Consider the following 25068-nt stretch of genomic DNA (forward strand, 5'->3'; position numbering starts at 1 on the left):
GCCTCTCCAAGAAACCTGTAAGTATTAGAAGCATTGAGACTTGGGCAAGTTTGTAAGACAAGATGGAGTAACTACACGGCGCTGATGAACGACGACACATGAGTAGAGCTGACAATGCCAGCGCTGCAAGCTGAGTTTATTACAATAAATATGCGTACAAGGAAAAACCACTGAAGTACGACGCCAGATTTTCGAAACAAATTGTATTCGCTATCCCGTAGGTCAGCGAAGGTTGGCTCTTTTTATAATTAGAAATGCTTCTACAATCTCCCATGCGAACGTAGTGTCGCGCTTGAAAATTACACTTGTGCATGAAACAGGAGTGTGAATACCGCCGCGTTTCGCCACCTGGTGCCCTAATTGTTCTCTAACCTCCGTATATACTACCTCTAAATATTTTATGCCTTGGCATCAACTGCGCCACCTACACACAGCAATGGGCCATAAAGACGTGCACGCACTCGAACCTGCGCGCCTTAGGCGACACGGCGGATGACTTTATCTCTCAACAACGTTATCGCTCCGCGAGAGTGAACTGTTTACCCTCTTTAGGAGAATTGTGGTAGACGAACAAGCATAAAAGACACTGACAACCGATTTCTACGTAGGCGCAGAAAGGCCAACGCTCGGTCGTCAGCAAGCACATGTCTGTCTGCAAGCGAGTGCAGCTGCGGCTTTCCCCTGTCACCGTGTGCAGCGTCTGCGTTGCACTCAACACAACTACCAACGATGCCGACGGAAGAGCAGCTCAAGAAAGACCCCGTCTTCGGGCTGGACTCCCGACAAAGCTGGATCACTGCCGCGTTCTGCGGTGCACTCCTCTTCCTCGCCTTGTCAACAATAAGCGTGAGCGGTGTATTCTTCTATGGCGTCGTCGAATCCTTTGGCGTCACCAGGGAGCAGGCGTCTTGGCCCGTCACGCTTAGTGGAAGCGTGCTGCCTCTGGCAGGTAAGGTACACATGGCGAGTGTTCCGGCCGGCCTGAGACCGTATTGCCTTTCGGATCTACTCTAGGGACGTTATTCCGTGGTATGTCGCATTCAACGTGAAGCGTCGTTTCAACCAAGGTTGTCCTCGCGAAGGGCTCCGGAGCATGCGCGTGTGCCAATTTGGAGAAAAGTGTCCCCTTGCGCATCTTCCGAATAGCAGGGTATATTCATGTCCGTGATGTCTACGATAATGTCGACCATAATTGCGATCGCTATGACTTTTCAGGCCATCGGTAAGAAGCTACCGTATCTACTCTTCTGCTTGCATTGTTGGCTAGCGTTGGCTGGCTGGTGGCTAATGCTGGCTTGCTCTAGGCTAACGTTCGCTAGTCTTTAATGTTAAGTAATGTTAACCCACTGTTAAAACAGCAAAACCGTCCCTGCAGTTCCCAGGCCCTGTAGGAGTCAATATTATGCGAAGCAATCAGCGAGAAGGTGATTGTTCCACAGTGTTTAAAATTATATAAACCTGTTGTTACAAGGTGAGTCGACGTCTTAGTGCGGAGTAGTTCTGGAGGCTACGAGAGCTTCCCAGGGACATCGACTACACTGCGACGCGTAAGGATCTTATATTCCGAAGTGACATCTCCGGAATCACGTCGAGCGCGCATGTCGGCTACACCGGGTAGAAATCAACGCTCAAGAAAGCGGACGTGCCTATCGTACCAACGTTCATTTGGGCATTCCTGCGGGGTAGAGCGATGCCCGACTATAGGTGTCACAGTCACGATAGGCATGCGATATTTCCAACAGCTCTAGTAGGAGATAGCCAACACTACACGATTTCAGCCAGCCTTAGCCAGCACAAACCAAAATTGGTCACAGGTAGTCAATACTAACTCAGAAACACACTCCATAGCCAAACCAACCGGAAGTTGATTTGCAAGGGCTATCCAGCGTTAGCCAGCCGTTGTTCATGTCTACAGAAAGTGAGCACACAATGCCAGTTCGTCGAATACCTAGGCGACAGTTCATCGACACCAGCTGACACAGGCATGTGCTAGTCGACAAGTATGTCTTGCAAATGGCTTTAACCATTAAAGTTGGTCCATTTTCCTTGCGTTTAGAAGCAACTCTGTGTTTCTTCAGGAGGAAGGATGACGGAGACGGCAACGAGCAGTTTTAAACCTATATCCTGATTGAATGAGAGGAGGGGCAGGACAGGTCGGAGGAGTGGTTGTTCAGCTGCTGACCCGAAAGTCGCGGGCGCGATCCTTGCAGCGGCGGTCGCATCTCGATGTACGGGAAATGCTAGAGGCCCGCGTACTGTGCGATGTCAGTGCACGTTAAAGAACACCAGATGGTTGAAATTTCCGGAGCCCTCAACTACGGCGTCTTTCATAATCGTATCGCTGTTTAGCACGTAAAACCCCAGATATTATTATTAGCAGTGGTTGTTCATCTGCCTCTTTCACAATTCCAAAGTGGTGAACTTGAAGTAGGTGGTTGGAGTGGGCTTACAAATCTACACAGGCATGCTTTCGTTAGCGCACTTTGTGCCGGCAGCCCTTCAAACATCAATATAAGCCGCGCCCCACCGACAAGATTGCCGCAGCAGCTGCGCTTGTATCGCTTCACCGACGCTCAAAAAAAAAAGAAAAAACGCCTCTGAGGTTGAAATTTCGGATCGGTCGCATTTATTAGCTATTGTATTCAGCGACGTAGACAGAGAGTCTTACACCGGATGTTGAAGCTAATAGACGACAGGTGGCGACGGAGACTAAAAGAAGTGCTGGTACTGAGGTGCTGTACGCTGAACCAGCAGGCTCTTCATTCGTCAAATCTCTCAGCCTTTTCAACGTCCTTGGAGGCTAATTGCGTGCAGGGTCACAACGGGTACGCTCTCATGGACATGAATATTACCCCTTTCAGTCACGGCGTGTACAATTGTACACACCATCTTCGGAGACGCATCACGCAACGCGTGTTTCTTCAAATGGCCTGAAACTTAGTGTGCACATTCGCGCAGGCTTTCTGAGTGGACAACTAGCGGTTATTTAACTTCATTAAGCTGCTTATTGCTGCAGATGACCACTTTGCTATAGACACTACCACGTTCGACGATCGGTCGACGTGCGACGTTCCAGGACCGACGTCAAGAGTATTTTTTTTTTCGCTCGAAAAGCATACAACCAAAAAACAAACTGTGCATGCACTTTGGGCCTAATAGTTGATTCCTTTTATGCAAGGATATAAGCTTACTGATTGCAGAATAATTAGGTATTTAATTATACGCTAATTAAAATTAATTAATGTAACTCACACAAAACAACACATCCCTTCATTTTATTTCTTGGAATGTAATACTGAGTGCCTTGCAATGATGTCATGCAAATTTGATGCATTTGCAGACAGTGCATCATAATTCGTGACTGAAAGGGTTATTTGTGATGCAATTAGACAGAATTACGCATGCAAACTGCGCGGTGCAAGTGTTGAGCTAATGGGAATCGCGTCGCAGAGTCTTTGCTGTGATTGTTTAAACTTTAGAAACTTAAGGACTGCAACATTGGATGCTGTTTTTTTTTTGTTTCTTGATGGCAATATCGCATGAGCCGAAATTCTGAAATCATTAGGATTGAACCCTGGCCGAAATACAGTCATGTTTCTGGGGAAAGTTGACCACAATCGACGATATATTGTGAATACAGCTGCGCGACCGCTCACAAAAGATGCAAGGCAAGCAAGTCGACAGCCTTGAAAGTGAGAAACTCACTTTGGCGATGATTATCAAGCTTGTAGCTACTAAATAAAATAGTTGAACGGTGCTTGTGGCAAGGTATGTTCGCTTTTCAGCTGTTTTCTAACTTTAAACTCGATTATCTCAAACGATATTTTGTATTACTTAGGTGCCATTATTTCCCTTGTGTTCCAAGATGACCAGTTGATTCTTTTTTTGTTTTATAGTGCATAAATACATACAACTGTTCCACCAGAACTCAAGTTACGCACTTTAGAGTTCTTGTGTTACAAATTTTCAAACTGCAAGTTAACTCAAAATTTTGGTCCTAGCGGTACCCAATTCACCAGAATTGCATTGTTAGCTAGATTTTAAGAACTCTCGTACAGTTAAAAGAGCGGATAATTTCAAAGAAAATGATATATGTATTCTGTGGATTTTTTTGTGAAAAAACAGTACCTCAAAAGGGCCAAAAGTACATGATACATAGAGGGCTTAAACTGTGCCCATAAGCTAAATGGATGATATTCATGGTATACAGTATATGCGCATCATGTTTGTAATGCTCCACAGCAGCAGAAGCCTTAAATACAGCATCAGGACAACATATGGGCCCACAATTTTTGGATCAGCGATCATTTATTCCAAGTACTTTGTTACGTTTCGCTTACAATGCAATGAATCGGACGCTATTAGACGAAAACATGTTCTGTTACCCTACCGTCAGCATATACCACTGCACCCATCGATGTTCATAGTTAGGGAACCACTTTTTAAGTACTAATAATAATAATAATATCTGGGGTTTAACGTCCCAAAACCAAGATATGATTATGAGAGACGCCGTAGTGGAGGACTCCGGCAATTTCGACCACCTGGGGTTCTTTAACGTGCACCTAAATCTAAGTACACGGGCCTCAGACATTTTCGCCTCCACCGAAAATGCAGCCGCCGCGGCCGGGATTCGATCCCGCGACCTTCGGGTCAGCAGCCGAGCGCCATGACCACTAGACCACCGTGGCGGGGCCACTTTTTAAATACGAATCCCTGTTCGCGTTTTCAAAAGAAGTACATAGGTTTCACGTCATATTTTCAGGCAACCCGTAGCACAACTTCTGTATAGAGGTTGCTGCTGCGGCAGCTACATTTAAAAAAAAAACACCTGCCTCGCTGCCCTTGGACCCAAGGGCGCGGACAAGGAATTCGTGCGCATGCCTAATCTCCATATCTTTGTTATCACGACCACTTGCCATGCAATCTCTGTACACACATTTCAATTCACTCTCAGAATTTTAATACTTATATGTTTTACCCGCCTTTAGCGCGCGTAATTTAGGCCCCTATACAGCAACTTAACATAACTATTGTTCACATTGGCTATCGTATCCTGGTGCTCTTTGGCCATTAAATGGCCCTTGCGCCAATAAACTACATATATCAACATCATCGTTGCATTTCGCTATCACTGACAGTGCTGTTTGATTCAAATTCCTGTTTCCGCAGAACTGAGCGCATGATTGCAGTGAACATTACTAGAACCCGGAACCACATCTACGGCTTGATGAGAAAACGCATTTTGCGGAATGAAGGCGCACCTGTGAATAACCCAGTGACCTTTTTTAGTTTCGAACTTCATGCAGAGTTCGCAAACAAAGCGGAAATACGTACCTTGCGAAAGTGGCCTGGTATGCATCATTTCAATTCATGCGGCAACGAATGCATAGACCAAACGGGGCGCTGCCTAAACATACGTCAACGAGAGCACGAGTTGTCTCTTTCAGGTGCTGTTTTGTCTCTCTTGTCCAGCCATTGCAGATCGTGTGATTGTGCGCCCATTCTCAAAACAAAAACTGCAAAATACAGACATGTTTATCAACGTACATCAGATATTGCTGATGTGTTTTACATAAGATAAAGCAACAGTTGTAAAGTCATCGTTCATTCGTGCCGTTAGGTGAATAATACGATTATCTGGCAACCGAGACATGTTACATTTGGTTGTGTAACACATGTGCACACTTTCGTTAACGCATTGTCATGTAGATATGTTTCTTTCTGTCTCAAAAAAAAATAAATTTAGTTCTGAATTCAGCGCTTGTGTCTGTATCTTCTACAGTACGTGATCTGTGTAGCGCTGTAAATTATTCCACAATAGGAATAAAGGCAACGAACGCTGTTGGTGGAACGCCGCTCTCTCGGAATGGCGAACGTTGAACGAAAATTGTATTCACCTCATAATATCTGTTGTTGCCTTTTTTATCTTTTTTATCCGTTTTTCATCATTGCTTTATTTCAGCAAGGTGCTGCGCGTGTTTTAAAGTATTCTTTTAATTAGGAAATGATGGTTCAACGTCCTTTTAACGTTTTTTTTTGAACTACACGTTTATTGGCTTACAGTATATTCTGTAATTTTGCTCTTTTACAGGTAGAGATATAAAGAAATAAACGTTTGCTATTTCAAAAGCCGGTGTGATGTCTTCACCCTTAGCAGGTGGTATGCTCATTCCCAACAGCCTTTTCAGTATATTTCTAATTTTCGTTTTTTATCTTATGTTTGTCAAACTTGTTAATTGCATCCAATTTGCATTAACTATGTGCTCCTGACATTTCATACATGATCTCCTAGGTTTTTGCGTGCTGAAATCGTATTGCGCACAGTGATATGCATACGATAAGAAGCAGGCGGTGCCTATTCTCTCTTGTGTGTTTGTCCATTGTGCAGCTGTGTCTTCTAATGGACAGTTAGGAAGTCGCCCGAACTCTAACGCTGCGACGCCCCGCCGCGGTGGGCTAGTGGTTATGGCACTCGACTGCTGACCCGAAGGTCGCGGGATCGAATCCCGGCCGCGGCGGCTTCATTTTCGATGGAGGCGAAAATGTTTGAGGCCCGTGCACTTATATTTAGGTGCACGTTAAAGAACCCCAGGTGGTCGAAATTTCCGGAGCCCTCCACCACGGCGTCCCTCATAATCATATCGTGGTTTTGGGACGTTAAGCCCCAGATATTATTATTAGTAACGCTGTGGAAACTCATTTTCTGGAGACTATAGTCCCACGGCTTGCTTCTTGTCTTTTGGTGGTAACGTCACAAAAACTCGTTAGGCAGTTTTTGTGACGTTAAATTACTTTACTAACTCAGCAAGTGACCCTCCTCTCTGGTCACCATTGACGTGCACCCGTCTCGTGCAGGTCCCCTGACTGGCGTGCTGTGCTCTCGCTTCTCCTGCAGGAAAGTGCTGCTCGTCTGTTCCTTCTTCACGGGCATCGCTGTGAGCCTGTGCTACTTTGCGCAAAGCACCCACTTCATCGTTGTCTTCTTCGGCATCATTCATGGTAAGTAACCAAACGCTACCAGAACATGAGATAGTAAAACACACACTGTTTGACCGTTAGCAGGTGGCGGCTCGCAGGTGGCGGCTCTTTTTCTATTATTATTATTGTTCATGTGGTTACACGATGCATCGAATTTTCTGTTCTTGTTTTATTTATTTATTTATTTATTTATTTATTTATTTATCTGTGTAAGACTTGCGTATCTGCAGTGTCTTAAGCGTGTCATGTGTTGGTTGTGTTGATTTCAGTACTTTGTTAGCGCTCATGTGGTTTTTTATGATGTGTCAAAACTTCTTTTTTGTTCTATTGTGCATGTGCTGCGAACTTCGGGTACAGAGGCCCTTGTCAGGCGTATAAAATGCCTTTTGCCTCTGTTCCTTTTTCTTGTATAACAAGAAATAAAGATACTACTACTACTACTACTACTACAAGGCTGTAGCATAGCTAGGTGTCAAGTAGCGCCTCCTATGCAGTACGGAAGGAAACTTATTAAAGACGATAGTCTTTCTGGGGATACTTAAACGGAGAAAATTTGGTCTGTCATTCTGTCCTTCTGTTTGTCGGCACGTCCCTCGATTCAGCCACCCGGCCAAAGTTGAACCACTTGCCCAAGGGCCAGCCATCTTGAACGGCTGACTATGTTCATACTTGTGTACGTTGTTGATCAAAAAGCAAACATTACGCATATCTGAGGCGCAACATCACTAGGCAATTATTAGGTGGTGTGTTCCTTTAATAGAAAATGCATACATACGTAATTCTAAAGACCCTAGTTTCTTAAGCTGCGCTGAAAATGCGACAGCGCGTTAAACTTTACTTCCTCCGTGCCCTCTGCACGAGGCCATTGTTGTGTTTCGGTTTCGGTTCTGTATTGCACTGTACGAATGAATGCCATGGGGCGCCGCGCTGGCATTCCTTTTACCCAGGCGACGTGTAAATAAAAGAGTGTGTGGAGAGTACTCAGCAACGTTGCTTGTTGGGCGAGTTAAAACGAGTCAGTCATAACGTAGTTCAGTGCAAAAAACAGGCAACAGACGAGTGAGAGGACAAGGACACAGCGCATTCTTTGAACTAAAGATTATTGGATTGGGACGCATGTACATATACACACAGGGAAAGCAAGAAAAGAAAAAAGAAAGAAGAAGAAACCAGGAAGTAAAAACCGAAAGGTGAAAAGAAGAAAAGTGCCAACACACACATGTGTTGGCACATGTGTGTGGCTTCGCCTGCTGCTGGGCCGGGACTACCAGCCCGCAACACAGCACTGATGTTTCCCGACGTACTTCCAGATGGCGTCCATATCTCACGCAGCGCCTCTTCTATCGTCTTTAGACGACATTTGCAGCGAAGCAGGCAGATACGCGGCCAACTTTTTATTCATTGCATTTCAATCACACGTGCGCGCTAATTGTTGTCTAGCTATGCTACATTAGCGATACCAAAGACCACGATCAATGATGTGGTGGCTCTCTGGACAAGTTGGTAATCTCTTTTAAGAACGGTAATGCACAAGAAAACATGGACAAAAAAACACAAACACACACACCACTGAACATACACGCGTACAGAAGCGCTAATTCCAACCACTTACTTGTGCGATCGCCATGTTACTTCTATGCATAACGTAATCTAACAGCATAATTACGGAGAAATCACAAGGAGTTATGAGTCAACAATCCTACTCACCTGTGGGCCCTGACAGAAAATCGCAATCTTTCCTTGTGAGCGCGTTGGGCGGCACGCTTACACACCTTTAAACCCTCTTTGGGAACTGGCATTTTAGAAATGTCATACCCAAAGACCATAACCGTAAGAGGTGCGTCTACTTCACGTGCTTCAGTAGTAAAAGAACATCTATAAAATCACAACTGCTGTTTTCAATGCATATTGTGTGTGTGTGTGTGTGTGTGTGTGTGTGTGTGTGTGTGTGTGTGTGTGTGTGTGTGTGTGTGTGTGTGTGTGTGTGTGTGTGTGTGTGTGTGTGTGTGTGTGTGTGTGTGTGTGTGTGTGTGTGTGTGTGTGTGTGTGTGTGTGTGTGTGTGTGTGTGTGTGTGTGTGTGTGTGTGTGTGTGTGTGTGTGTGTGTGTGTGTGTGTGTGTGTGTGTGTGTGTGTGTTCATGCGTCTTCGCTTGCTCTTCGCCATTCTGCAAAACGACCAACAAAGAAATGTAACCGCGATCATAACAGGAGTTGTGAAGTTCCTGGCATATGGCCATGTCCCTGCAGTTCCCGGGGAGCCTTAGAACCGCGGTTGCCTTGGACTAATGGCTAGAGCCGGAAATATAGGGACATGCACGTCTCCCAGACTTTGTAGCTGTAGATTAAGACCAACGCAATTAGAGTAGGATGACTCCACGTAAGATCGAACAAACGATGGCTGGTCGACCTCTCAAATTTATTTCAAAATTTTATATATTATTGCCTGATGAGTGGAAAGAAGAGTTCCGCAATTTGCTTTGCCGCCTAAATTTTTTCGAAGCACAGGAAATCAATAATGATGAGGTGGAGTGCAGCGCTCATCCGCTCTGCTGTTTCGGCCAACTTTCGTTATGAATTGCACAAAATATATTAAAGTTCGGTAGCTGAAATTTCTTTAACTGAATATATGCATGTTTTTGCTTCTGCTCAGGTACTTTTAGTTTTTATGTGTAATGTAGATGTTTTTATGAAAAACCTCAAAATTGGCCGAGGAAACGTTATTTTCTTTATTTTGAAGGTCTTTATCTCCAAAAATCCTTGTAGCAGAGCGACAAACATTCCGCATTACGTTCTTCGCATGCTTATCTACCAAGCTGGCGAATATTATATTTATGTAGTTTTTCAATAAAGAGATATAATCGGGCTAAGTTCAATAAAACACCGAACAATGGAAACTTCTGACGACAATTAAAAAAACCATTTTTAGTATTTCTTAAACTTTGTCCACTTATTCTCTTCCACATCAGCTTTCACAATCATTAAAAACATGTTGCATAATGTCGTTGCACTAATAGTTACATCCCCTCCAATGAGACCCTTAAGCAAGGATTGGCAATTCCGACTTCTTGCCCAGCAAGTGCATAAAATGCAGGCAGGATTGAATTTCTTTTTATTAAAAGGCCAGCAGGTACAGAAAAAGCTGTCGCCCGCACTGAAGACGTTAATTTTGAAATTATTTGGTCACTGCAGCGGTCACGAGCGCGGGGCTACCGAGCAGGCGCGCGCGCACCCGAGATGCTCGTTGTAAGAGACGGCGCAGTGAGAGCTCGTTTTCGCGTCCTCAGACCGATTGAGTTCGAAACAGCAACACCTCTCGGGTGACTTGAACGCACGTGCACTGGTAGTCGCAGTGATCTTGTTAATGACGTAGATTTATTTTTCAGGGGGCATAAGAATGTCATCGTTAAACTGTGCGTTCCGTGAAGATCTTTCATTGTAGTGGTAGGAAAAGCACGCGTAGCATAAGTCTTCCGTCTCACTGACAGTCACTGATCCTTCGGGCGTTAAACGTTCCTTCAAAGCATTTATATCTAGGTCGGTAACGCTGCCAAGTTTTGGCTTCTTTGCAATAATTAAAGGAGTACTGACACGATTTTGAGACATCGCAGAAGGGACATTTTTTGCTTCGTTGGTATGCAGTGTCAACGCTTCCACACACTGGAGTCGGAGAACACATATAAAATATTTTAACTTGACTGAAATTTTCGTCGCTGAGCATCTGCAAGCCAGCCCCACTGCAAGGACATTATCCCGACGAGTCAAGACAGTTCCCCCGTGTTTGCGAGTTCTGCGTCCTGCATGCAGTCTAAATCGTAGAAATCACTGTCAGGGTCACTGTACGACAATTCACTCATCGTTGTTTATATGCACCACGAGCAGATGACGGATTTGCCGCTAGTACGTCGCGAGTTTCTGTATCTCCGTGACGTCACATTGCTATGAAACGACACTGAGAAGCTACCCCCTCGATATCGAAACCGAGAGTGTCTTTTTAAGGTGGCGTCGATGAAAACATATACGACGCATTCCCAGGCACAACAATAGTCGTTTTAGGTTTCTCGACACCAGTAGTTTTATTTAGAGCAACAATCCGAAATTTTGAAAAATTCGTGTTAGTACTCCTTTAAGCTTCTTGTGCTTCGAAAGGTAGTCTCCACAATACGTTCATTTCGAGCTATACTTTCTCGCCATGAGACGCACAGGAGGAGTAGAGTAAGAGCAAAGCACAAGAACTATCCGCGCCGAATGAAGTGTGAACAGCGCACCGAACGCGCGGCCAGTTCAGGCCGTCTGCTGCCGACATCTAAGATAGGCAAGCGCATCCGGTTACCGATAGTTTTGCTTTTCTTTCCTTTGACATTCCATATTTTGCTTTGCCAGTGGAGCGCCACGTTCATGCTTTCCACTGATCGCAACTGGCGCAGCGCAGTTTCTCTGGCAGCAGCGCGCGTGAAGCCAGCGCTCATAGCTCCATTATAGAGTTTTCATCTTGCTTCCACCTCCGCCGTGCTATCAGCGCCTAGCTGCGATGCGAACAGAGGGCGGATAGAATAGCGAAGCTCCAGTGCACGTGCGTTCAAGAGGTGTGTGTCGAACTCAATCGGTCTGAGGACGCGAAAATGAGCTCTGACTCCGCCGTCTCTTACAACGAGCATCTCGAGTGCGCGCGCGCCTGCTCGGTAGCCCCGAGGTCGTGGCCGCTGCAGTGACCAAATAATTTCAAAATTAACGTCTTCAGTGCCGGCAACACCTTTTTTGGTATTGCTGGCCTTTTAATAAAAAGAAATTCAATCCTGCCTGCATTTATACACTTGCTGGGTAAGAAGTCGGAATTGCCTATCCTTGCCACGGGTCTCATTGGAGGGGCCGTAACTATTAATGCAACAAAATTATGCAACATGTTTTCAATCATTGTGAAAGCTGATGTGGAGGAGAATAAGTGGGAAAAGTTTACGAAATATAAAAAGTGGGTTTTTTTATATGTCGTCAGAAATTACCATTGTTCGGTGTTTTCTTGAACTTAGCCCGATCATATCTCTTCACTGAAAAGCTGTATAAATATAAGATTCGGCGGTTTAGTAGATAAGCATGCGAAGAACATAATTCGAACTTTTCGTCGCTCTGCTACAAGGCTTTTTTGAGATAAAGACCTTCAAAGTAAAGAAAATAACGTTTCCTGGGACAATTTTCAGGTTTTTTTATGAAAACATCTACACTACACATAAAAACTAAAAATACCTGAGCATAAGCAAAACCATGCATATATTTGGTTAAAAGAAATTTCAGCTTCCTAACTTTATTATATTTTGTGCAATTCATAACGAAAGTTGGCCAAAACAGCAGAGCCGATGAGCGCTCCACTCCACCTCTTCGTCATTATTGATTTCCTGTGCTTCCAAAAAAATTTGCCGGCAAAAGAAACTGCGGATCTCTTCTTTCCACTCATCAGGCAATAATATATAAAATTTTGAAATAAATTTAAGAGGTCGACCAGCCATCGTTTGTTCGATCTTACGTGGAATCACCCAGAAAATGTAACATTCCAGCCACTGCCACAAACAGACCGTACCATATGTTGCGTGCAGGTCGCATAACATAACAGTTGCTGTAAATGTTGGAATCTTGCATTAGCAGTATGTCTGCGTACAGCGTGCTTGACGCCGCCCCGCTCAGATATATGCGAAAAACAAAACGCGAGTACGGGTACAATAGGGGCACCTGCGTGTAAAGCAGTTTTCCTATTCTCAGTTCGCGGAAATAAAGAGCGAGAATTTGTTGATGACTCGCTATGTCTGTGTATATGAGGAGTACAGAAAAAACGATGGTTGATCCCTCCTTCATAGGAATCGGTATAACACGAAAGTAAAGCGTGTCCTTACAGAAGTCGTTGAATGTTCACTGTACATTGATATAAGAGAACTCGCACAATATATATTGGAGTTTGGCAGCTATAGCGCCGTTTACCGTGTACGTACCCACGTTTACGCTTGGTGGTACATCTCCATCCCGATGATTAACGCCCATGATCAGTGATTAAGCAAACCATTTTGGTAGCTGTAGTAGTTAACGGTGAGAACATAGTCAGAGGAGGCGCTGGGACAGCCAGAAGAGCGTCGCTGAATGGACGCAGAACTTTAGCTAAGGTATCCATTCCGCGGCATGTTTAATACTTATTGAATACCACAGCCTGAATAGAGGGAAGCGCAACGCGCGTCGTGTAGCCCCACCGCGATTTTAGGGGCGAAGCTCCTTAAGGCGGCACCCGTTCGTCCCTCGTCGTGCTCGTAGTAGTGAGTAACAAGTCTTACCCTTTGACCTCCAAGGTGGTGCCGGTGGGAGATTTCTCCTGTGCGTTGTTGAACAATAAAAAATTCGCAGCGTGCGCGTTAACTAAAAGCCGAATTCTTCTGTCTCTGTAGAAGTGTAAGTGTTAGCTAAAAGCCGACTTCTTCTGTCTCTCATTCCCATTAGCAGCCATTGTTTACCTCCAAGGTAGTGCCTGGTGAGATTTCTCCTGTGCGTGATTAAACAATAAAAATTTTGTTCAAAACGCCGTTGATTGATGAAATAAACCAACGAAAGACGCCAGATGTTTTGTAAAAACAAAACGAAAGAACGCCGGATGTTTCTAAAGCAAAACGAAAAAGACGCCAGCTGCTTAACGAAAGACGCAAGGTGTTTTCTAAAGCAATGGTTTTCTAAACAATGAAAATTCACAGCGTACATGTAAAATTAAAGTGAGCTGCAAGTCGTCATAACTCATCGAACCTTTAGTATAAACGCGCCCGATCTCACGTCGGTGATGATGTACTGGGCAGAATTCACGGAAGATTCACGGTTTTTACGCATGTGAAAACGCAAAGTGACAACGTATAAATTAAAAGAAATACAAATATCTCGCTTGTGTGCACTGCGTTCCCCCTCAAAAAGCTACATGTAGAAAATGAAGGAGTATTTTATATATCCCACGCAGAAAATACGGACGCAATTGTGGGACTACATTCATTAGCGTTAGGATACGTGCATTGTGGCTCTGTAGCCTTCGCTTCATTGCCAAGAAAAGTTGTCCGCGAGTATAGCATGCCCAACGAACGCCAACGGAACGCGATCGTGGAGGTGCTCCGGCTTCGCATCGCCTCATGGTCCTCCTACGGTCCTACGGTACAGGCATCACGTCCTGCCTGTATAATTGGCAACGACTTCGAGTCCTGCTTAGTGAACAAGGAACCCGTATGCGGTTCCGAAACGTCAGATCATCTCTTCCGACTTGGTCAGTGACCGTGAATCATCTCAGTAGAGAGTAATAACGCAGCATTCATTGTTTTGTCGCAATATAATGTGCAGGCCAAATCATCTAATCACTACATTCGTCTGTGTCGCAGCCTTTTCTGCAGCCACCAACACGAGAGAGGGTTGCGCTGCCAGGTGTAGGCTGTCCACCGTCTACGCTCCTCTTAATCGTCAGACGCACCAACGCTTTTGAGAGGCCGCACATGCAGCCGCCTCGGCTAAATTTTACAAGCACAACATTGCTACGCTTAACATACGATGTTGAGAACGCAAATCTACAACAGATCCTATTCATATTGCTGCTTCTTCGACCGTTGCATAATTTCACAGCTTCGAACGTAGCAAGGATCGTTCAGATAATTTTGGTAAAAAACATGGCTGATCCTTCTGTCACAGGAATCGGTATAACACGAAAGTGAAACGTGTCTTCACAGACGTAGTTGAGCGTTTGTTGCGCATTCCTTCGCCCGAAGGGCGAAGGAATGAATGCTACAGCAACAAATTGTAATGTCACGCGAAGAACGGCAAGCAGCTGGAAAATTTCAACGCGCTGCTCAAGCAGAAGGGACGCACGGAACGAACATACACAGGATGAGAGCCAACTAACTGTCACATTTGTAACTTATTTCTTCGTGAGCACCGCGCTCCTTTCGCAAAAGCGGCCGCTGCAGTGAGCCAAGTGACCTTCGCGCTCTCAACGCGAGACGTACAAACCACCGCGATCACGAGATAAGCGCACGCACGAGCGACCACGCCCTGTAGAGGCGGGCGCTTGTCGCAACGGCGACGACTTTTAAAGCGCGCTCTTCGAGCGCTTCGCGCCGTCGCGCTGGTGATAACGAACACACGCTGTAACAACGATCTCCGACTACCACCACCGGCAAATGGTGTATATAAATAGCTCGCCGTTAGCATCGCGAAGAACGTGTCGTCCGTGGCCGAATCGTTTCGGGCTGTGGAGCGAGGGGTCGTAAGTACAATTCCCGGTGACGGAGCTTTTTCTTCTGTTTTTTTTTTCTTTGCCCACTGTTAGTCTTTATATTTTACAACGTCATATCCGTGACGGAAATACGTCAGTGGAGCCGTGGTGGACCCCGGCATAAAACAGTTTCTTGTTAAAAATTGGGGCTGCAACGCACCAGCAGTGTGAAGATAAGGAAGTGGTAAGGCTGGTGGTCGTCGCAGAGCAGTGAAAACTCACCAAACTCTACAAATAGAATGAACACTCACGCACTTAGGCTGAGTACTTTAATGCAATCAAAGCTTTCACTTCACAGAAATGTCAAGAGGTTCATTCAGCAGACAATGGGCAACTGCAAGTTGTTTCTCAGTTGCCGTACTCTAAATACAACTGTCAAGCTCGAAATACAACCTCTACATAAACAGAAAAACAAGCCAAACATGTCACTAAGGTCACATGTTAATCATTAAAAGTGCGAGCAGTGGTTTTATCCAACCTCGTGTATTCGCGATATTTATGATTCCTTCAAACTGATGTGCGCACAGCGATGGTGTCAAAATTTTTCTTGGGCCATAGGCACAAAATTTTTGCTGATGATGGCCGTCTATCCAAAGCATGCAGTTTTTACAAAAGTTTTTTTTTTTACCCAAAGCATCTTATTTTTGACAGTGTAGAAGGAGCTGGTCTATGTCTTCCTCAGCCTGTTCACATCAACTCGTAGTGCTGTTTATTTTGATTATCCATAGGGGAAGCTTGTATATGCAATGCCTAGCCTCTCAGTGTTCGGCGATGACCGACAACCGTAGGCATACAAGATGAGACGCTCAGATAGGATGCTTGCTGTGTGCTTATGCAATCCCGAGAAAGCTTCTTATCTTGTATGTCAACTGTGGGCGATAGTCGGTGAACATTAAGAACTTGTGTCCTCTGCGTCGCTACCTGGGTATCAGTGGCAAGACAAACACGTACAGGCTAGGGCCCGGTTTCACGAAGCTATTGGTTCGTACATTCTCTTTGAAATTGGTCATCCGGCTTCGCTAATAAAATTTTCAGCATCAGGATACTAAGAATTTACCATAGGACGTCGTTTTCTGAACATGGGCCCACAATTAACGCTTAGGCCAGCGTAAGCTTCCGCCGAGGCAGTGTGAGAGGAACAAAAGGAGCAGCGCAATGGCGAAGACACAGAGTGCAAGGCATTGTGTGGCTCAATGAGCATGGTGTGGTACGCGGAATTTAGAAAGGGGTATTTGCAGGTGCCAGCGCTAGAGTTCGCGAATGGAATTATGTGCTTGCGATTGGAAGACTTGTCGGAGTCGAAATTAAATCACAGATCAGTGGCCCAAATCGCTTTGGAGGCGCCCTAAAGAAAGACCACACGTGAGGCAGTGCAGTAAGCTTGAAGTGAGAGGCTCGAAGATCAAGATAAGCCTTGCGGAAGGACCTGGGATAAAACAAATTCTCATCTTCAGCGCAAAATTATTTCTACCTGAGAAACATGGACACGAGAAGGTTGGCAACCATTAACACTCCAAACGAATGTGTGAACAGACAACCAGGAACCATAAAAAAGAAAGTGGGAGATACAGAGGTGGCATATTGGATGCAAATTCTTACCAACCAAAATGACCATGAATATGTACACACACACGGAAAAAACAAAAGTTAGAAGGAAATATCTGCATGGTAACACACGGAGCAGCGCTCCACTGCTGTAAGCCAGAGCTGACAGCGTGAGGGCAACAGATACCAGAGCAAATATCCTCAAATGTAGATAAGACAGGTGTTTTCTGTTTTAAAAGAATAGCCTGGAAACTATTCAGCACAGCTAAAAGAAATGCTTGAGAGAGTTGGTGTACAACTAAAAATGATAAACAGCGGACGAAAGACACAACGAAGAAAGCGCGCAGATAAAACGCTCCATTTTCGTCCCTGTTCCGTGTCTCCCATGTACTCTTTTCATTGTTATCCCAACACAAACGATTAGCATGCAGAGAAAATCGCTCAGAAAGACTCTTACAAGGCGTTCACATCTTACGGGTTCTAGTGTTCAAGTACATGATACTCTTAAAGGGGTCCTGAAGCATCCTTTGTACCTAGCATTAAAAACCTCTTGGAATGCACTCAACGCCTTCTGGGAATGCACAGTCGAAAGAAATTACCGCAAGTTTATAATAGGCGCAAAGATGTTGTGACCCCTTTGTTTGTCTTTTTCATTCCCTGACATCCTTTTCCATTCCCTCGCATCCGTCCATCGTCCTGGTGGGACGTCCTGTGTGCTCGGCTTGTTCTGGATCGTGAACGCACATCAGCCGCACGCATAACCACACGCCGATGAACCCCTCGTTCTGGGCATATAGATTGAGCGTATGACTCGAGCAATAGGTTTCCACCTTTACGGTGACACAACAGGCAAGTGCACGTCTCGTGAAGTGCACCCCCTTAACTTGGGTGACGTGTGCTTGGATTTAAGTGCACGTTGAAGAACCCCTGTTGTTCAAAATTTCCGGAGCCCTCCACTACGGCGTCTCATCATATCGTGGTTTTGGGACGTTAAACTCGAACAAAAAAAATTAACTTGGGTGGAATAAGCAAGTCGCGCTTAGAGCCCTGGTGAGGAAAGACGTGAAGACATTGACTGAGCCAGATTTATTACACTCATAATTGACTGCATATTGTAAAATCAGAGGTTTTATGAGTACATGAAAAGCATAAAAGCCAGGAAGCTAACACAGTCGATGAAATCACACCTGGAGTGAAGAAAAATATTATGTGACCACTCGTCACCGTGAAGTTTCAAAAGGTATGCCTATAAAAAGTATCATCGTCATCATTACTATCAATAGCAGCTGCATATGTGGCATTTAATGTAGCTTTCTAGCTCAACTACCTTCAGTCACCCTTAGACCGCTATCGCATGATCTGTATTATGATAAATCGGATGATGTCATGAGCCCTGTAGTAACCGCATAAGCGGTGAAGACAGCGCAAATGACCATGCCATTGTGATCATCGTCATCACAATCGTTTATTTCAATTTCTGGCAGTACACGAAAATACACAACGCTGGTTAGACTCATAGGCTTTGGCTAGCAGCGCGTCTAATATACAATCACAGGAACAAATTGTCTTAACAAAGTATTTTAAGTACAATTCAATGAAAACAAGAGGAAAAAAAGTACATGGAGCAAAACATAGAGACAGCAAACATACTCATGATAATACAATTGCAATATCGTACAACACCGTGTTGCATGCATGAAACGGATTTTATCTATTAGGCCAGGGGTCGGCGACCTGCGCCTTGCAGGGCAGTATTACGCCGTCCCTGGCACGACATAAGAACCCCGCCCCCCCCCGTCTAACTAACCTATGAACACTTCCCGACTAAGCGATGGATACACGACTTTCTGCGTCTGTATTCGTGCAACCTTGATGTAAACACATGTGCGCGTTGGCTAAGAATGCTCAGCACCAAAAATCATATTGAAGGAGTTCTTTTTTTTGCTTGTAACGTATGTTTATAAAGTGCAACCTTGATTAGAATAACCATGATTTCTATTCCAGTTTTGTATATCATTATTGTCAATTGGCCGAATGCCTCTCTTTGCCTGCAAAGCCTCCCCCTCCCCCTATTTCCCGAGTGGCCCTCGCCGTGCCGGCTTCGTGCAACTCCCCTAGTAGCGCCAAATCTTGATACAATGTGGCCGTCACATTGAGAAATTAGCTTCAACGTTGTGGCAACATTGCGTGCTACTAGGGTCAGGCCTCCGCCTCAAAACTTTGCCGACCACAGCAGAAATAAATACAGAAAAGTATGTAAAGCATGTTAAATACGATTTTGTTAGGTTTTTAATCAATTTGCAATAAAACAGAATACTGCAAAAGTATATGCTAGTGTAATTGCTTATTCATTCTTCTGTAGAATGTACCTTCTCGTCACCAAGCTGTCGCCATAGCTTGTTGGTCACAATTCAGTCGTCGTCGCGCCTTTACACACGTCGTCGTCAGCCCGCCAGGGCGCTCGTAAAATTAAAGCACACTGTCGCGTCAGCGGAGCTACGCGTTTCTGTAATTGCACAGCCATATAAGTGGCTTATCACGTCTCTGATCTTTTCCTGGGTGATTGGTCGTTTTAGTGCAAAACTTTCCCTGATCTAGACTTTTTTTTTTGTTTCCATCAACGAGGTATGAACCACTCAGTATCTACAAAATTTTTCTTATCGTTGGCTGTACTGCACATCACATACGAGTTCTACACAGAACGAAACGCACGTTTGCGTTTGTACTACGCATCTAAGTACAATATGTTACCAAACTTGTTTGCATCCCTGCCTTCTACGGTAGCCTATAGCATGCTTGTGAAGACATGTAGATTTAATGGTCCCGCTTTGTCGCCACCTCACTTTTTTTAGATAAAACACAGCATCCATTTTTATCGGTTACTTCAAAGACCCCTAATTAAACGGTTTTACATGAAGTGTCAAAATTTACAAATTACTATTTCCAATGCATGTTTTAAATGCCGACTCCTCTACCCACTCTGTGGCATCAGCAGATGTACTTACAACTGTAACGGGGAACTACGACATAAATGAAGCTCCCAGCTGTACATATGGCGTTTACGGTGTCCAATCACTTTCGCCGATTTTCATAGTTGCAATTGGGACCTATGTCACATAGTTTTCAAACCCTGTATCAAAAAAGCGTACGCAACCCATATTAAAATCCCAGCAGCTGGCTCGTATTTGTACACGTTTATAGTTAGGATGCGTTATCCGAAGGTCAGAGGTTCGGTCCTTACCAGTGGCAAGTTGTCGTTTCGTCCACTTTAACTGCATTACATTTATGTCATAATTGCCGCACTGGAGTTCACAAATCCACAAATAATGCCCCTGGATCAATGTCCATTGGTTTCATTACGTTGTGTCCAAGAACTACTGCTGCCGAAACCAATGACCTGAAATGGAGGTGAGTGCCAGCGAGAACCTCATGCACGAACGTCATTGAGATCTTCTCACTGTCAGGGGTATCAGCTGGTGACGTGTCACCTTTAGTAGCGCTCGTAAAGGTTGACAAAAAAAAAGCCCGGAGGAAACTGCAGGTACTTGCGGTAATAAGGAGGAAGGTAAACGTTTATTGCTCTTTCTTGGAAACCTTTTACTTCCAAGTAACCGCTTCGTCAAGTAGCAGTATACATTGCAATCATAAAAGCCTAATGCTTCCTTTTTTTTCCAACCTTTCGCAAGGCAATAACGCTCGCACCACCAAGATAGCGGCAAGAGAGTCAATTCGTTAACAGCGTGTAGTGCCAACAAGCGATAAGAGTCTCCTGTCTTTCTACCATGCGTCGCAGTCACGGTGGTGAGAACTTGTAGTTTAATCTGTTTTCTCATAGCGCCGATTACACACTGGACAAGCCTAGCTGCATTATTATTGAATACACTTTTTTCTATTGTGATCTGGTTTTCTGGACACTGGAACCAATTTATTGCTACAATACAAGCAGTTTTCCCCCCAAAAAAAAATACGAACACCCGACATCAAAAGTAAACAAAGTATCTTACATGCAAGCCTTTCATTATCGCCGTCTTGATCCTCATCAGCAGCAGCAATTTACTTTATTGGAGACGAGGCCCACCAATAAAATTGGTGCGGCTTAGCTCGGCTAGTCCCGGTTATGAAAGCGAAAGCTTGTTGCTCTTGGTTATGTTTGCTTACTCTCGTAGCCGAAGCACAGTTTGCCAGCTGAATGATATGGCTAGTCGAACGTGCCGTACGGCAAGCCCTCAGTACCATCGTTTCGTCAGTTTCCGAAGCCGTCGCCATAGTCGAACGCGAGGCGCCCATTGCAGCCCCTAAAGCTCGTCGCTGTTCTCTTTCTGCATCCTTCTCCCGACGCTAAGCTCGCCGAAGTTCCCGTTCATCACTCGTTTCAGCCTGCCACTTTGCGCGCTGGTACTCACCTTTCCGCTTTTAATTCATTAACAAGCCGAGCGATCTTCCACAGGATGGTCCGACAGAGCTTGTCGCTTTCGCCGCTGGGACCGCACACGCAACTTCTGCACAGATGGACCAGCGTCCTCACTTCCTGAACTGAAGCACTCGCCCGCCGACCCGACGTGGCAGAGAGAGCGGCGAGTCACGTTGTTAATCACGTGGACACGGCTCGCGAGGCAGCGTTTGTCATCCTAGCCATAGAGCTAACTAGAGGGGACTCTGACGCTGCGATCTTTCAGCCACCATGGGAATGATTGGTAGTACACGGATTTGCCTAGTCTTCGAACTTGCCGGCTTCGAACGCACTTGTGGCTTTGTTTATTGCGTTGTTTTGGTTTTCTTTCGGATAAAAGAAGGGGTTGTTGTGAACTTCGTGAACCGATTTCAATTGGTGAGCCTAGAAAGGTTAAAGTGTTGAAGTGGAACTGCTGACTTTTGATGTACATCGTTTTGCGATAAAGCGGATGCAGGCGACGCGGAGCCAAACGGAGCCGAAAGAACGAAGTTTAGCCTTATTGTAGGGTATGTGCGCCAAAGCTCGGACGAACACAGGAAAAGCGATGTAGACAGAAGGAGCGCAAACTAGTTGATAGTTTGCGCTCTTTCTGTCTACATCGTTTTTTCCTGTGTTCGTCCAAGCTTTGCGCACATACCCTAGAATGATAGTTTGCGCTCCTTCTGTCTACATCGTTTTTTCCTGTGTTCGTCCGAGCTTTGCGCACATACTCTACAATAAGTCATGCACCAACTCGCCCAACAAGAAGTTATTCTAAGTTTAGACTAATCCGTGTACTAACCATCATTCCCATGCTGGCTGAAGCGCCATACGTTGCAGCTCCCATACACACTAGCGCCAGAGTTCCCTCTAGTAAGTGCTATAGGAAACTCTATTACCTTAGCAGTGGTCGGTGCAGCGACGGCGGCGGACGCAGCTATACACCAGAGCAAGCCATTCTCGCACCCAGGCTGCTGGCGAGCCGAGCGGATACTCTCGCACCCAGACGCAGGGCTGGCCGTACTGCCAAGGCGCGCGCGGGTTGCACCGGGCGAGGTTCTTTGCAGTACGTTCCACATGGGTCTCCTTTGCGCATGCGTGACCCGCCTCACGCAAACGCCTGGCCTTGGAAAATATGGGCAGCGCGCGCTAGCAGACGCCGCACGCCGACGGCTATGAGGACCCAACTAAAAATGTCGCTCTACGACAGCCGAAATCAAGCTTCGAAGAATAGGAAAAAGGGACGAAGGCTCCCATGCGGGCACATTTGAAAGAAGTATTGGGCGTGCAGCTGCTACGATAGGGGAATATATCCGCTGCACTCAGGCACCCACAACAGCCCGCTGTTGTGGGTGCCTGAGTGCAGCGTGTATCTAGCTTCATGAAAATATTAAGGGTCTGTGCTTGTGCTACTCCATTCCATCCTATACAGATGTTATTTCAGTACATTTTTACGGTGAAAACTTCAGCGCTAATAGGACGAAACACGTGCTGCGCCAGGCCTCGTCTCATCTCCTTGTAATTCGCCCTCGTTTGTGCTGAAGTTCTTACCTGCGAACTTATGCAGCAACTAGGCCTATTAACTTGAGCGTTTGAACGGGTTGGTAATTCATCTAGAACATCATATTGATGGCTTTCACCTTGCAGTCGTCTCAGGCAAATGCATAAGGGACCCTGAGTTTTCATTGTATTTCAGTACAGGCCATTTCAATGGCGCATCTTAGCACCTCCGTACGGTAAACGCCATGCGTACGCCAATATCTACCGCACGCAAATGTCAGGCGCTACTAACAAGTCCCGCAGGTACCTTACATCTTCTTCAGGTGCTGTCGCCACTGCAGGCTCCACAGTGACCCGCGCCGCAGGAAAAGTGGCACGCAATCTGCTCTCAACAAGTGCTGAGCGTAGTCGCAGCGGCCAAGCGGCACTACCACTACCGTACTACCGCACTACCACACGCCCGACATGCCTGTGCTCGGCCGCGCCAGAGAACATCTGGCCGCGCTCGCAAGGCGCGTGTCTCTGTTGCTAGGTGACAGCCACGCATGCGCAAAGGAAACCCATGTGGAACGTACTGCGAAGAACCTCTCCCGGTTGCACAAATCAACAGGGCAAGCTGCAGTTTTGAGGCTTTAAAGTGCGAAAAAGTACCCGTTCACGCCGCTTCAGCGTATGAGAGCTCGTCTGGGCACTACTGCGTCGCCTTTGGATGCCAAAACAAGCAGCGCACCAGGAGGATATTACTTAGCGTTGTCTGCGGCGATCACGACGCGCCACGGGAATAGCGCCGGCGCGGTGTTTTGAGCTTCGCCGCGAATGGATAACTGTGATTCAAGCAGAAAAACTAGAAGCCGAGTGAAAATGCGCGAGTAAGTACACTAACTGCGTGCATTCTGCAGTGTGATGCCCACCTATTTCATTTTACGAACCTAATTTGCGTCACACGCAGCTGAGTTGAAGGCAGGCGCGAGCTTTTTGTGGGGGTGGACTTCATACCCTTAAGCGTATCCTTTGACGAAAATGTAGTGCAAGGTAGTGCTTTCAAGCACAAGCAATCAGCATGCTTTGCCACTTTCAACGTAGTATCAAGCTTTAGTGCTTTTGATGGCATCCACGCCTTCAAGGTTACAGGCTTTCGCCTTTAAAAGGTAGTAAATGGTACGGTGTTCCTCAACAGCTGGCCAGAATTTCGTGCTTTCATTTCAGTGTTTGATGTTCCCAAATTTATTTGGACACGGGGCATCCAGCTCCACATAATACATATATTGGCACGTAAGTAAACAGTGCTCGCGCCACTGTCCTTTACGTCGCAGGCGTGGCGCTAGCTCAAGCAGCTAAATTTTAGCATATTTACACAGCACACATTTATTAAGAGACAGCTGGATTCCGCCCATTTCAATATCGGCTTAAATAAGAGTAGCATAGTTTCGCGTGTAAATCATCATCGTTACAGGAATAAAATCGCGCAGATAGCTTCCAAAAGGGATCGATGAACGTCACTGCAGGTGATACTCTCTGGTAGCACGCTTTTGTCAGCAATACGCATTATTGTAAGAGCGCTCGTGGAACAAAAATTACGTTCTGCGAAACTACGCGCAAAGCCTACTCCAATTATTATGCGATGGATGTTAAAATGACGCGTTTTCACAAAACTTTGTGCGCAACTTGTAATATGCGGCAACAAAGCATCGTTTCACTCTTTCGCGAGCTGCACTGCAATTACGACTCACGCGTACTACAGCGGGGACGTTTTATTTACAAATGTAACAGCGTACGTACCTGGCAAGGTTGCTTCCGCAGCCTGCTCAACACGTATATACAGCGTATACATTGTGGACTTGCATGAGCAAGGTGTTCTTGATGTTCTAATAAAAATATAAGAAACGCGAAACATGCTCTCCGACGGGCTGAGTTTCGGGAGTTCCGCGTTTGCTCTGTGTAGCGTTTGCTGACATAGCAGTCCAGGGACGTTGCTTCGTCGAGTTTGCGATAGATGGCACGACGCGCGATGCCAATATGGCGCTACGAATGGAATTCGCTGTGTTCTGATCTATAGTCACGCGGTATGCGTTCTTCGCTTCAAGGCCACAAACCCTTTCGCTGTTTACAAACACTGTCCTGGACGGCTTCCGGTTTTGTAGCCTAGTAGCATTGGCGGGGAACAAAAGCCTTAGCGAGTAGCCCGCAGATATTCAACAATTTTCTCCCTGTGTCTGGCGAAATATTTCAAATAAATATTCTTCTAATCTACATAGAACGTTAAAAGAGTTAGTCCTTAACATTAAGCGCCTTCCTTTTACCTGAAAGCGGAAAAAGAGTCTTTCCTTACTCTGGCACAACT

General features: G+C 45.6%; 1 protein-coding gene across 1 annotated transcript in view; it reads left to right on the forward strand.

Annotated features, from left to right (window-relative positions):
- The first annotated feature begins 611 nt into the window (after positions 1-611).
- The window catches only part of LOC119399588 (monocarboxylate transporter 12-B), a 33572-nt gene continuing 9115 nt past the window's right edge, over positions 612-25068 (forward strand). Inside the window, exons 1-2 of the mRNA XM_037666391.2 lie at positions 612-949; positions 6859-7002. Coding sequence (XP_037522319.1) covers positions 730-949; positions 6859-7002 — 364 coding nt within the window. The 5' untranslated portion in view covers positions 612-729. The remainder of the gene's footprint in view (positions 950-6858; positions 7003-25068) is intronic.

Source organism: Rhipicephalus sanguineus, chromosome 7, assembly GCF_013339695.2.
Source record: "Rhipicephalus sanguineus isolate Rsan-2018 chromosome 7, BIME_Rsan_1.4, whole genome shotgun sequence".
Classification (NCBI taxonomy): Eukaryota; Metazoa; Arthropoda; class Arachnida; order Ixodida; family Ixodidae; genus Rhipicephalus; species Rhipicephalus sanguineus.